Here is a 12,928-nt window from a genome sequence, read left to right on the forward strand (position 1 = left end):
AAAAAATACAGAGGAAGCCCAAAGAAAGTAAAAATCATCCTTGACTTTCCCACACTACAGGTCCTTTTTCTGTCCTGTTGGAAGATGATTGAATCCTGCCAGGTGCTCTGGAAGGGGCCCTGTCTGCCTGAGCCGTGAGGGGCGCATCTTAGCACAGTTTGCCAGCATCCCATCTGCACCCCTCCCGCTCTCCTCTGAGCCTCCTAGGACCCTGTCCGGGAAGTAGGCCTGCTAGGGTCACTATTTGTACATTTGAGGCTGCAGTGGCACCATACTTGAGTTCTGTAACTACATGAGGGCACGATTAGGGCTCAGTGCTGATCTTGGCTCCGACTCTGGTGTTCTCTCACTGAGGAACCTCCTTTGGGGACCATTCTTCTGTGAGTTTCGCTTAACTACATGGGGGTGGCTGCATGCCACGCCGAAGGCTTTTCCCCACCCTTCTATGAAATCGAGTTCCTGCTCCTTCTCCCAGGCTCAGCTTGCGGGAGTCTGCTCTTTGCGGCAGCCTACTCTGGGCAACAGCGGGCCACTCTCTCCCAGCTCTGGGCCTCTGCACTCTCCAGCCCCTGCAGTGGGAGTGAACCCCCTCACGGGGAGGAGCGTTGGCAGGAGCTGAATGCTGGCAGAGCTGCGGCCTGTGGGCATGTGATTGAAAGTGCTCTGGCTCCCAGGGTCAGCATGGCTCAAAGCCTCCCAGACCCATGGGAAACACTCAGGGCGGCGCTCTCACTCAGGCCCTCTCTTCTACCCTGGCCCCCTGGTGTGTATCCTGGCTCCACAGTGGCTCCTTCCACTCTGCTGAAAGGACAGTCGTGCCTGCCGGCTGGCGATTTCCACATTAGCAGCAACACTGGTGGGGGTAATGTTACAGGAGCTCCCACAGTGCCGGGAGCTGCACATGGCCAGGAACGTGGGTCCTCTTCAGCCCTGGGGACAGCTGCCCCCAGCAGGGCCACTGCCTTCAGGGGCTGGCCCTCTGCTTGCTTTATGGGCTCAGAGTCAACCTTCTGGAGATGAGATTCACGGTCATAGGATTCAGAGCTCATTCCCTCATGCATTCAACAAATTGAACATTATTCATGTGCCAGGCACTGGGCTAGGTACTGAGGTTCAGTGTGTTCAAGTCAGGCAGGGCCCCTGCCTTCAGGGATCTGCTTGGAGGGGTGGATGCTAAACAGTGGCCAAGGTAGGTAACTGCAGATCTGGGTATGTGTTAGGAAGGGAAAGTGCAGGACTTGGTCAGTGTAAAAAAGGGTCTAATTTAGATGTTGGGGGAAAGAGATAGCTTCTTTGAGGATGTGACAGATAACCTGAGGACTGAACATATGAGTTGCATTGACTGGAGCAAGAACATGCTAGAAAGAACAGCATTTGCAAAGGCCCTGGGGCAGGAAGGAACTTGATGCTTTTGTGGCAGTGAGAGGGGGACTATAGTGCTGGAGCTTTCTGCGTTTGGAAGAGTGGGTGGTGTGAGGTGGGGAGGGGCAGCCAGGGACCTGAGGGCTCTGGGAAGGGCTGTGGTCACCATCCTCAGAGTCCTAGAATGGTTTAAGCAGGGAAAGAGTATGGTCTCTTTTTTTTTGAGACAGAGTCTTGCTCTACCCCCAGGTTGGAGTGCAGTGACGAAATCTTGGCTCACTGCAGTCTCAGCTCACTATAACCTCTGCCTCCTGGGTTCAAGCTATTCTCACGCCTTAGCTTCCCGAGTAGCTGGAATTACAGGCACCCACCACCATACCCAGCTAATTTTCATATTTTTAGTAGAGACAGGGTTTCACCATGTTGGCCAGGCTGGTTTCAAACTCCTGACCTCAGGTGATCCACCCACCTCGGCCTACCAAAATGCTGGGATTACAGGTGTGAGCCACCACGCCTGGCCTAGAATATGGTCATCTTTACATGTATTTCTAAAGTGTCCCTCTGGCTAGGGCTCAGAGAGGCAGTGACCTGTTTAAGGTAACAGAACCAGAGAGGGAGCCAGGCTGAGTCCAGGCCGAGATTCTGGCACCAGTCTGGGGTCCTCCCACACCCCTTCCTCACACTCAACACAGACGTATAGGCACATGTGCCCAGACACAACCACAGCCTCCGGTCCTGGATACCAATTTCATAAGTGACTGATTTGTAAATGAAAAAGCCAGTGTATTATTTATTAATTGGAAAGAGACTGCTCTGGAAACCCACGTTCTTTGCCATTCTCTTATCTGGGGGAGTCCAGTGGGCCTTCAGAGGACGCACACTGGTCTGGAGTTTCAGGGAAGGGGTGTGTGGTTTGAGTGTATCTTATCGAGGGTCTGGGGGCGCTGGCTGGGGTCCCTTCTCAGAAGCATGGCTCTTCCATGCCAGAGGCCGGCAGGTCCCATTTCCTAGTTCCTCCTTTGAGGCTCAGTAGAGTCCACTAGAGTCCCACCCTTTTGTCACTGGGGTCAGTCTCACTTGTCCAGGGACCTCCCATGTCTTCCAGATAAACCCTGGCCTCACATCTACCGTGCAGTGGGCCCTTCCCTGTCCCCCAAGGAAGCTTCCTTCGGATTACAGGCAGGATGGCTACAGTCCGTGTCATCATTTCCTTTTGCTGAAACCTCCTTTTCAGAACAGTGGTCCATTCGACAGCCTTCCATTTGGGCCCATCAAACACATTAGCAAGAATTCAGCACTTCTGACAGCCAGACCCCAGTCCAGGGGCCTCGCTCAGGTGTTGCCTAAGTCTGGGATCTCCAGCAAGTTATTTCAAAAAAAGCCTCGGGGGGTTTTGTTTTGTGAGACGGAGTCTCACTTTGTCGCCCCAGGCTGGAGTGCAGTGGCAAGATCTCGGCTCACTGCAAGCTCCGCCTCCCGGGTTGACATTATTCTGCTGCCTCAGTCTCCCGAGTAGCTGGGACTACAGGCGCCCGCCACTATGCCCAGCTAATTTTTTGTATTTTTTAGTAGAGACAGAGTTTCACTGTGTTAGCCAGGATGGTCTCGATCTCCTGACCTCGTGATCCGCCTGCCTCAGCTTCCCAGAGTGCTGGGATTACAGGCTTGAGCCACCGCGCCGGGCCTGTTTTGTTTTTTTGAGACAAGGTTTTGCCGTGTCACTCAGGCGGGAGTGTAGTGGTGCAATCTCGGCTCGTTGCAGCCTTGAACTCCTGGGCTCAAGTGATCCTCCTGCCTCGGCCCCCAGGTAGCTGGGACCACAGGTGCACGGCTAATTTTTATTTATTTTATTTTTATTTTTATTTTTTGAGACAGAGTCTCGCTGTCTCCTGGGCTGGAGTGCAGTGGCACGATCTTGGCTCACTGCACCCTTTGTCTCCCAGGTTCAACCAATTCTCGTGCCTCAGCCTCCCGAGTAATTGGAATTACAGGTGTGCGCTATCACGCCTGGCTAATTTTTGTATTTTTAGTAGAGAGAGGGTTTTGCCATGTTGCCCAGGCTGGTCTTGAACTCCTGACCTCAAGTGATCTACCTGCCTCAGCCTCCCAAAGTGTTGGGATCACAGGCGTGAGCCACCATGCCCGGCCACCGTGCCTAGGCCAGGGCCTGCCTCTGCACTGCTGGCCTCAGCTGGGGACTTGAGTGCCACAGGGACTCTTGGCAATTATTTAGACCAGTCCCTTCTCCAGATAAAGAAACTGTGACCAGACCAGGGCAGGGACTTGTTCCAGACCCACCACCCTGGCCAGGTGTCACAGAACTGGGGCTCCATCTCTGCTCCCCTGTCTTTCTCTCTGGCCCTGCTAGTGGAGACTGGGCCAACATCCAAGCTCTTTGAAATTATTTTTAGAAGGTCTCTAAGAGAGGGCCTGTCTCCAGTGCCAGCATTTCAGAGTCAGAAGGGAGGCTAGTGGGGTGGGGAGGGCTTGGTGAGGGTCACCTGGACACAAACCATGTTGCTAACACCCGATTATTGATTTGTCTCAATAGGACATCAACCAGGAAGTTTATAATTTCCTGGCAACTGCAGGTGCCAAATATGGCGTGGGCTTCTGGAAGCCTGGATCTGGAATCATTCACCAGGTAAAGCTGGGCTCAGCCTGCCGTCCCAAGAGCCCAAACCAGAGAGTATGTTCCAGGCCTATGGGGGCAGGGGGTTCAAGGCCCAGCGGGGCTGAGGGGAACTGGATGACATCTCCATCAGTTCTTATGGTCTTCCTCCTTTGTTCTGAAACTGATTTTCATTATGTCATTATACGTTCTCATTTTCTGGGTGAGAAGTTAAAATAATCCCTCCTAACCACCCAGGTAACCAGCATGTTAAGTGCGACATGTTTCTTTCCACATTGTCTTCTGGGCTTGTATTCAAGCATCTGTATTCCCATAAACTCTCATACAGAACATGGTATTACTTTGTTTTTCCACAAGTGTCACCCCTTGTGGCATGCATCGCTGACATTTGATGAATGCATACAGTGTGTCAGGTACTAGGCTGAGCACTTGAAAGAAAGATACTCGCCATGCCCTGTGAGGTAGGTGCTTTTACTATCCACACCCTACAGAGGAGGCAGCTGAGGCACAGAGGGACAGCTAGCTGGCTAACTGTGGAGCCAGGACCTGTGGGCAGGAGGGCTGGCCTGGAGCAGGTGCCCCATGCCACCGTGCTGCTCTGCCACCTTCCTCACCCCCAGAGCTCTTTCTGCTTCTGCACGTGGCGCACTCCTCGGATTCTTTTTGGCTCCCTCATGGTGTTCTGTAGGGTGGAGGTACCATAGGTCATGTGGCCCTGTCAGCCAGGGACTCTGCTGAGGTGTCCCAAGGATGGGTCTTCTTTTTGGTGGACAGTTTCATCTCTGGAAGTGCAAGTGTGAACATATATATCCTGGGGAGGCAGGTGCTTCCCTTTCTTCCAAGGGCACTGTTACAGACCACTGACCTGGTTTGTGTTCATTTACATCCACCCTGTATGTATGAAACCTGCCTCTTCACACCTTTGCAAAGTGACCCTTCCCCCCACCTCATCGCAGACCTCACTGTCCGGGCCTCCTCAGGGTGTGCTGAGCAGGCTGTAATCTGACCCCGCATGGGCCCCCAGCACTGCCGTGCTCTGAAACCAGAGCCAGCAGGGGATCACTCCTCTGCCCTGCCCAACCGTCACTCTTGCCAGGAAGGGGCTACCTGGGAATGGCCATTTGCAGCGGCCTGTGGGGACTAGAAAGCCCCTCTCTGCAGCAGGGCTAGGGAGTCAGGCGGACCCAGCCTTGGCTTTCTGTTAGGAAGGGCGCTGCAATGCAGGTGTCTCCCTTTCTACTTCAGTACAAATGCCCAGACCTTGATGGCAGCTCCTGGGCCAAAGTTTGGAGCCGCGAGTGATGGCAGCTCACACCTGCCACCAGCTAGCTAAGTATACAGCCTCATGTGTTTGTTTCTTTAAAAAGAAAATGCCCAGGGGCCATGGGAGTACTTTGCAGCTTTACTTTTCTTCCCGTCATCAGCAGCCTCAGTCCGCTAGGTCCAACCCAAACCTGAACCCCTTTCCCTCCGAGGAGTGCTCTGGCCCTGCGTGGCCTGCACACCTTCCTCCACGTCACGGCTTTCTGGTTCCCCTGTGGAGCCTCCCCGGCCCTTCCCGTGCCTGGCACAGTGGCTTCCAGTGGGATCCTCTGTGGGATCTCTTCACATTATGTTCCCAGCATGTGCCAAGTGCTTTCTGCACTGGGTCTTGTGCTCTGTGGTGACAGGGACTGTGGCTTACTTATTCCTCTCTAGCTCTGGGTTTGGGACCAGGTCAGTACAGAATAGGTCCTTAATGTACATGTGTTGTGTGGATGCACGGCTGAATTTCCAGGTGTAGTTCTAGGCATTAGTCCTTCCCAGCTACAGACTGGGGAGCTCACTGTCACGGCCAGCGTCGTCGTGACACCTTCTGCAGTCCTCATGTCTGCCTGACCTCTCCCCTGGATGTGGACCACATGTGTCTACACGGTGTAGACGCCCCGAATTCTGTGTGCCCAGCCTTCATGGATCCAGCTTTTACAACCTTGAGGCTCTTTAGGGATGTACTAGTCTTAAATCCTCGTACATGGCAGCAGCAGTTCTTCGCAGCCAGGCCTTCCCTCTGCATCCCCAAGAGACAAGACCCTTTGCACCTTAGAGTCTGCTGGGCAGATCTTGGCCTGAGGCAGAGGCCCTGGGGTTTCTGTAAGATGTCTGGGAGCACTGGTGGGTCCTGAGAGTTCACAGAGCCTCTCAGACCTCTCGTCTTATGTGTTCTCCCCACGTCCATGGGTGGGGCACTCACGCCATCTGACAGATGAGCGGCAGAACCTCAGGTGAAGGCTTTTGCTGCAAAACAATAAATAAAAATGTTGCCTCCCCCAGGCACTATTCCACGCCTCATGGACAGGATCTCATCCCGTCATTAGTGATGCAACGATGTGAGCACGATCGTTAGCTGTTTTTTGATAGGGAAGCTGAGCTCGGAGAGGTGAAGTGACTTGTCCAAGGTCCCACAACAACTAGTACGTGGTGGGGCCAGACCTCAGACCCCCGCACAGGATGCCTGGCTCAGGGCTTGCCCGGCAGCGTCCTGCAGCTTCAGGGGGCTGGTGCCTCAGAGGTGCCTGGGTGCCTGGGCCACACTCGGGTGTTGACCCTATACCTCTGCTGCCTTTCTTATCACATGTTTTGGGGGAAGTGCTCCCCCAGCTGGGAGGAGCGCCTCAGTGAAGGGAGTACTGTGAAATAGGACAGGTGATGAGGCAGGGTGGCGTTGTCCCTTGAGCAAGTCACAGGGGTTCTCAGAGCCACCTCCAGATGCTGAAGTGGATGAGGCATCACCTATTCTTTTAAGTTGAGGAAAAGTTAATGGCTTTGTGCACCCATTGGGGCCCCAGGACTTCTTCCTCAGGGATCTTGCGGGGCCGGAGCAGCTCCTGGAAGAATCGCTCACCCCGATGAGAAGCCAGGCGGGGACTCTCCACACCCAGGATGAGGCCGGGCCGGGGCCCATCACAGGACGGCTTCTCCGGTTCTTGTCACATCCTGGGGTCATGGTGGTGTGGGTGTTTGGTTACTGTGCTACAAACGAGGAAACTGAGGCATGGGGCAGCATTCAAAGGCCCAAGCCATATAGCAGGAACTATCAGAGCTACTCAAGAGCCCAGGCCGCCTGTCTCCCAAGGCTCTGACTCTTCTTGGCCACCCTGGAGACCGTCTGGATTAAACGGGGCTGCTTCCACCAGTTCTATCCTGGGAGAGTGGCTGGACGTGGTTGGGAGGCCCAGGGTCCATGGGGCCGTTTTGTAGACCCCTTTTGGGCCCCATCTCCATTCTCGGCTGAGGGTTTCTAAATATTAACATCTTGGATTATTTTTCAGATTATTCTGGAAAACTATGCATACCCTGGGGTTCTTCTGATCGGCACTGACTCCCACACCCCCAATGGTGGCGGCCTGGGGGGCATCTGCATTGGAGTTGGGGGTGCCGATGCTGTGGATGTCATGGCTGGGATCCCCTGGGAGCTGAAGTGTCCCAAGGTGAGGGTGGGGAGGGACTCATTCTGGGCTGGCTTCGGGGCGGTGGTTGGTGGGGATGAACAGGAGACGATGGGACCCAGGAGGAAAAAGGGAACAAGTCAAACTCGGATCTTCTGGGAGGGAGGCAGAGACCAGGAAGCAGCAATGGGAATGGCAGCAGGCCCATCCTGACTTTGTGGCTGGCACAGGCACACAGGGCCTCTGACAACCGCCTCACCCCCTCCTGTCCAGGTGATTGGTGTGAAGCTGACAGGCTCCCTCTCTGGTTGGACCTCACCCAAAGATGTGATCCTGAAGGTGGCAGGCATCCTCACGGTGAAAGGTGGCACAGGTGCCATCGTGGAATACCACGGGCCTGGTGTAGACTCCATCTCCTGCACTGGTAAGGAAGGCGGCCAGGCGGCGTGGCCCCTACCCTGTGTTGGGCCTTGTGGGTCTCCAGTTGGGAGTAGAAGCAATGAATGGCCTTCCCTTGAGAATCTGTCTCTTCCGTTTGGGGACCTGGGATAGACAGAGGTAGAAGGAAAATTGGAGACAGCATTAGAGATTGTCCAGTACACACCCTCATTAAACAGATGAAGAGACGGAGACCCCCGTCAGGCCTGCCAGTGACTTCCTGTGGCTACACACAGTTAGGAACCAAGTCAGCTTCTGCGACTGGGTCCAGGCCATAGCACTAGGCCACCTTGGGTGATCTAGACGAATCCAGAGAGGAAGAGGCAGTGATGGGAACGGGCAGAGCAAGGGCTTCATTCATGAAGCAGCCGCAGGCCCACATTCTCCCTTGGCTGAAGTTCGAGCCTCACACGCTTCCCTTGGATTAGAGATTGGTGCCTGTCAGCCTCCAAGACCAGGTGGGAGCCGGCTGCTCCCTGCCTGTCACTCCTGGTGACCTGGCCTCGATGCCTGGCCCTCGGAAATCCAGGGAGACTTGCAACAGTCCAGACCTCCCAGCTGCCTGCCTGGGCTCCCTGGCAGCCCTGCAGAACTCCGGTTCCCCTGCAGTGATGGGCTCACTCTCGCCACAGGACGGCTCAGCCGGGAAGTTGGTAATAGGCCCCTACCTCTGTCCTAGTGGCTCCTGAGGCAGGGGGCCTGGTAGCAGCTGGGGTACCTGTGAGCCCCACCAGTTCTGTGACGCTTTGTGGTCCAGACAGTGTGTATCATGTCAGTTTTGTTTTTGTTTTTTGGGACAGAGTCTCACTCTGTCGCCCAGGCCGGAATGCAGTGGTACAATCTTGGCTCACTGCAATCTCCACCTCCTGGGTTCAAGCGATTCTCTGGTCTCAGCCTCCTGAGTAGCTGGGATTACAGGTGTGTACCGTGATGCCCAGCTAATTTTTTTGTATTTTTTTGTTTTGAGCCGGAGTCTTGCTGTGTCGCCAGGCTGGAGTGCAGTGGCGCGATCTCGGCGCACCGCAACCTCCGCCTCCCAGGTTCAAGCGATTCTCCTGCCTCAGCCTCCCAAGTAGCTGGGACTACAGGTGCATGCTGCCACACCCTGCTGATTTTTGTATTTTTAGTAGAGACGGGGTTTTACCATGTTGGCTAGGATGGTCTCGATCTCTTGACCTCGTGATCTGCCCACCTTGGCCTCCCAAAGTGCTGGGATTACAGATGTGAGCCACCTTGCCCAGCCTGTTTTTTTTTTTTTTTTTTTTTTAAGTAGAGACGGGGTTTCACCGTGTTGACCAGGCTGGTCTCAAACTCCTGACCTCAGGTGATCCGCCTGCCTCGGCCTCCATCGCTGGAAAACTTGAGACACAGAAAAATGTCTCCACCATGGTATGGCTGAAGGAGGGCGGGCCACCAGGCAGACAGACCGAGACCTGAATGCCAGCATCTTCATGTGCTTTATGGCATGACCTTGAATCTGAGCCAGTTCCTCCCCTGCCAAAAAGAATAGCAACTGGGCAGTGTCTGGCCAGGTCAGCCTTCAGTACGTGGTGTCTGTTTGGTCTCTTGAGCGACAGGCTCCACACTTGCAGCTCAGCGTGTGGGGGCTGAATCTTCACCTGAGTCCTCTTCACTCTACCCAGCAGCCACCCTGAGCTGGGGCCCTGAGCTCTGGTCCCCATGGCCTCCCCTCACTGGCCCAGGTTTTTACCCAGGGCCTCAAGGAATGAGTCGGCCCGCTATCACCACCTCTCTCTCAGCGGGGAGAAGCGATGCAGCTCCCTGGTGTGAAGATGCGGGTGGCTGCGTAGCAGGTGCATGGGACCATGGCCTGACCACCAGCCAATGCCCAGAGCTCTTTTGCTCCACAGGCATGGCGACAATCTGCAACATGGGCGCAGAAATTGGGGCCACCACTTCCGTGTTCCCTTACAACCAGCGGATGAAGAAGTACCTGAGCAAGACCGGCCGAGCAGGTGAGCTGGCGGGGGCAGGCCCGTGTGGGTGGGACAGTCACATGCCTGCTCCTCCCCAAGACAGAGCTATGCCTTTCCCTGTAGGGCAGGGGCCCTTAACCCAGTGTCTCCAGACAGGCGTCTGAGGCTCTGAGAAAGCCCTGAAGAGGTGCGATATGTTTCTGAGGGTCTGGAGCTCTCTCCAGCTTCTCAAAGGGCCTGGTGTCTGAGTTCAACATAGCCCCACCTCAGGATGGGAATTTCATTTTCCCTGGAAGGTGGCTGAATGTCCGCCCTTCTCGGGCTGGTCCCTGCTGTCCACTACAGGAAGCTCTGGAAATTACAGGGATCACTTCTGTTGATAATTCCTGACCTAACGGGAACATCTGGAAGGAGAACCACCTTCCCAGCCTCCCCTGACAACTTCCTGAGGCTCTAGCTTGGCTTCTTTGGAGCAGAGGGCACTAGCACCTGTGAAGAGTGGTGCGTGGGGGGAGTGAACGAGGAGCCAGAGACCAGGGCCCATGGGGAGAGCCATAAGCACGTGGAATCCTTGGAAGGCCCTGCCCTTCCCTTAATGAGTGACTGCTGCTTCAAAACCCAGCTCTTCACTTCTAGGACACTCTCCCCGGCTCCGAACCTCCGCTGGTGCTCCTCCCCTGTGTCCCCATGTCCCTGACAGCTCCTGCACTAGGGTGTGAGCTCTGTAAGGGCAGGGACAGCAGCCTTGGTTTCTTCATTGGCCTAGTCAGCGCCCCGGGCCTGGTGTTTGGCAGGTGTTCTGGTGGGTGGTGAGTGAACGCTCAAGAACAGTTTCCGTTTCGCGTGCTCCATCCCTGTCCCTTATTGATTTCAGACATTGCCAATCTAGCTGATGAATTCAAGGATCACCTGGTGCCTGACCCTGGCTGCCATTATGACCAACTAATTGAAGTTAACCTCAGTGAGGTGAGGAGACAATTGGGTTTAAGAAGTTTCTTAAAGTAGAGGGGAGCAGGGCGGGTCCTGGCTGAATACTGAGGGCCGGGCGGTGGTTCACACCTGTAATCCCAGCACTTTGGGAGGCCAAGGCGTGTGGATCAGTTGAGGTCAGCAGTTCCAGAACAACCTGTCCAACATGGTGAAACCCTGTCTCTACTAAAAAAAAAAAAAAAAGCTGGGCGTAGTGCCATGTGCCTGTAATCCCAGCTATTCAGGAGGCTGAGGCAGGAGAATCACTTGAACTCGGGACACAGAGGTTGCAGTCAGCTGAGATTGCACCACTGCACTGCAGCCTGGGTGACAGAGCGACACTGTCTCAAAAAAAAAAAAAAAGATTCCAAAAGCAACATTGAATGGGAGATAATGAACTTAGGAAGACGACAGCCTTGATTCATTCCATTCCTCTGCTGTCTCCTAGCTGTGTGACCCCGAGCACAGCATGTCACTTCTGAGCTTCAGGTCCTTCATCTGCAGAGCAGAGCTGAGCCCAGGCTTGCAGGGCTGGAGGGAGCCCAGGAATGGGTGTGTGCAGAGCCAACTGCTCAGGTCTTCCCTGTGATGAGGTTTCAGTCAAGAGAAAGCCGTTGGCGTCTCTGTGGGGACGTGGTGGGGCAGTGAAGGAGGCTGGCCCTGCTGCAAGGTTTCTTCCCTCCTCTCTTTCTTTTCCTTGCATGTCTGTTTCTTCAGCTGAAGCCACACATCAATGGGCCCTTCACCCCTGACCTGGCTCACCCTGTGGCAGAAGTGGGCAAGGTGGCAGAGAAGGAAGGATGGCCTCTGGACATCCGAGTGGGTGAGCACCTTCCACCCCATCTGTTTAGCAGGTCTCAGGGCCAGTGGCTCTGCCCGGAGCTGTAGACAGTCACCTGTGCCTACTTTGTGGCACTTGCTAAGGTGGGCAGTATCTGAAATGGGTTTAGTATTGAGAAATTATTTTTTCGGCCAGGGGTAGTGGCTCATGCTTGAAATCCCAGCATTTTGGGAGGCCAAGGCAGGTGGATTACTTGAGTCTAGGAGTTCAAGACCAGCCTGGGCAACATGGAAAAACCCTGTCTCTTAAAAGAAAATGCAAAAATTGGCCGGGCGCGGTGGCTCACACCTGTAATCCCAGCACTTTGGGAGGCTGAGGGGGGTGGATCAAGAGGTCAGGAGATTGAGAGCATCCTGGCTAACACGGTGAAACCCTGTCTCTACTAAAAATACAAAAAATTAGCCGGGCATGTTGGCGGGTGCCTGTAGTCCCAGCTGCTGGAGAGGCTGAGGCAGGAGAATGGCATGAACCCGGGAGGCGGAGCTTGCAGTGAGCCAACATCGCGCCACTGCACTCCAGCCTGGGCAACAGAGCGAGACTCCGTCTCAAAAAAAACCAAAATATACAGTTGTCTGTAGAAGTTATAAACTAACCTGAAAAGAGGTTTCTATACTGTCTGGCCGAAAATAAGGGCAATATAATGTGTCTGCCCTTATTCATTGAAGCAATTTTAAGAAAAAAAAACTTCGGTGGCTTAATAATTAGAAAGTACATCCTGGCTAACATGGTGAAACCCCATCTCGACTAAAAATACAAAAAACTAGCCGGGCGAGGTGGCGGGCGCCTGTAGTCCCAGCTACTCGGGAGGCTGAGGCAGGAGAATGTCGTGAACCCGGGAGGCGGAGCTTGCAGTGAGCCGAGATCGCGCCACTGCACTCCAGCCTGGGCAACAGAGCGAGACTCCGTCTCAAAAAAGAAACAGACCAGGCCGGGCGCGGTGGCTCAAGCCTGTAATCCCAGCACTTTGGGAGGCCGAGATGGGCGGATCACGAGGTCAGGAGATTGAGACCATCCTGACTAACACGGTGAAACCCCGTCTCTACTAAAAATACAAAAACTAGCCGGGCGACGTGGCGGGCGCCTGTAGTCCCAGCTACTTGGGAGGCTGAGGCAGGAGAATGGTGTGAACCCAGGAGGCGGAGCTTGCAGTGAGTGGAGATCGTGCCACTGCACTCGAGCCTGGGCGACAGAGCAAGACTGTCTCAAAAAAAAGGAAAGTAAATTACTGAATTAATAAAAGAAACTATCCTGGCTGGTTGCATTGTCTTTCGCCTGTAATCCCAACACTTTCTGGTTGGTTTTTTTTTTTTTTTTTTTTTTTTTT

General features: G+C 54.3%; 1 protein-coding gene across 2 annotated transcripts in view; it reads left to right on the forward strand.

Annotated features, from left to right (window-relative positions):
- Positions 1 to 12,928, forward strand: part of ACO2 (aconitase 2) — a 63,909-nt gene that overhangs the window by 39,295 nt on the left and 11,686 nt on the right. For both annotated transcript variants that reach the window (XR_003308274.1, XM_026451610.1), the window contains exons 4-9: positions 3,914 to 4,006; positions 7,303 to 7,461; positions 7,693 to 7,843; positions 9,729 to 9,833; positions 10,669 to 10,760; positions 11,481 to 11,586. Coding sequence is in view for 1 of the 2 variants with exons in the window: in XM_026451610.1 (XP_026307395.1) it covers positions 3,914 to 4,006; positions 7,303 to 7,461; positions 7,693 to 7,843; positions 9,729 to 9,833; positions 10,669 to 10,760; positions 11,481 to 11,586 (706 nt within the window). In the remaining variant the exon portion in view is untranslated. The remainder of the gene's footprint in view (positions 1 to 3,913; positions 4,007 to 7,302; positions 7,462 to 7,692; positions 7,844 to 9,728; positions 9,834 to 10,668; positions 10,761 to 11,480; positions 11,587 to 12,928) is intronic.

Source organism: Piliocolobus tephrosceles, chromosome 19 (assembly GCF_002776525.5).
Source record: "Piliocolobus tephrosceles isolate RC106 chromosome 19, ASM277652v3, whole genome shotgun sequence".
NCBI lineage: Eukaryota > Metazoa > Chordata > Mammalia > Primates > Cercopithecidae > Piliocolobus > Piliocolobus tephrosceles.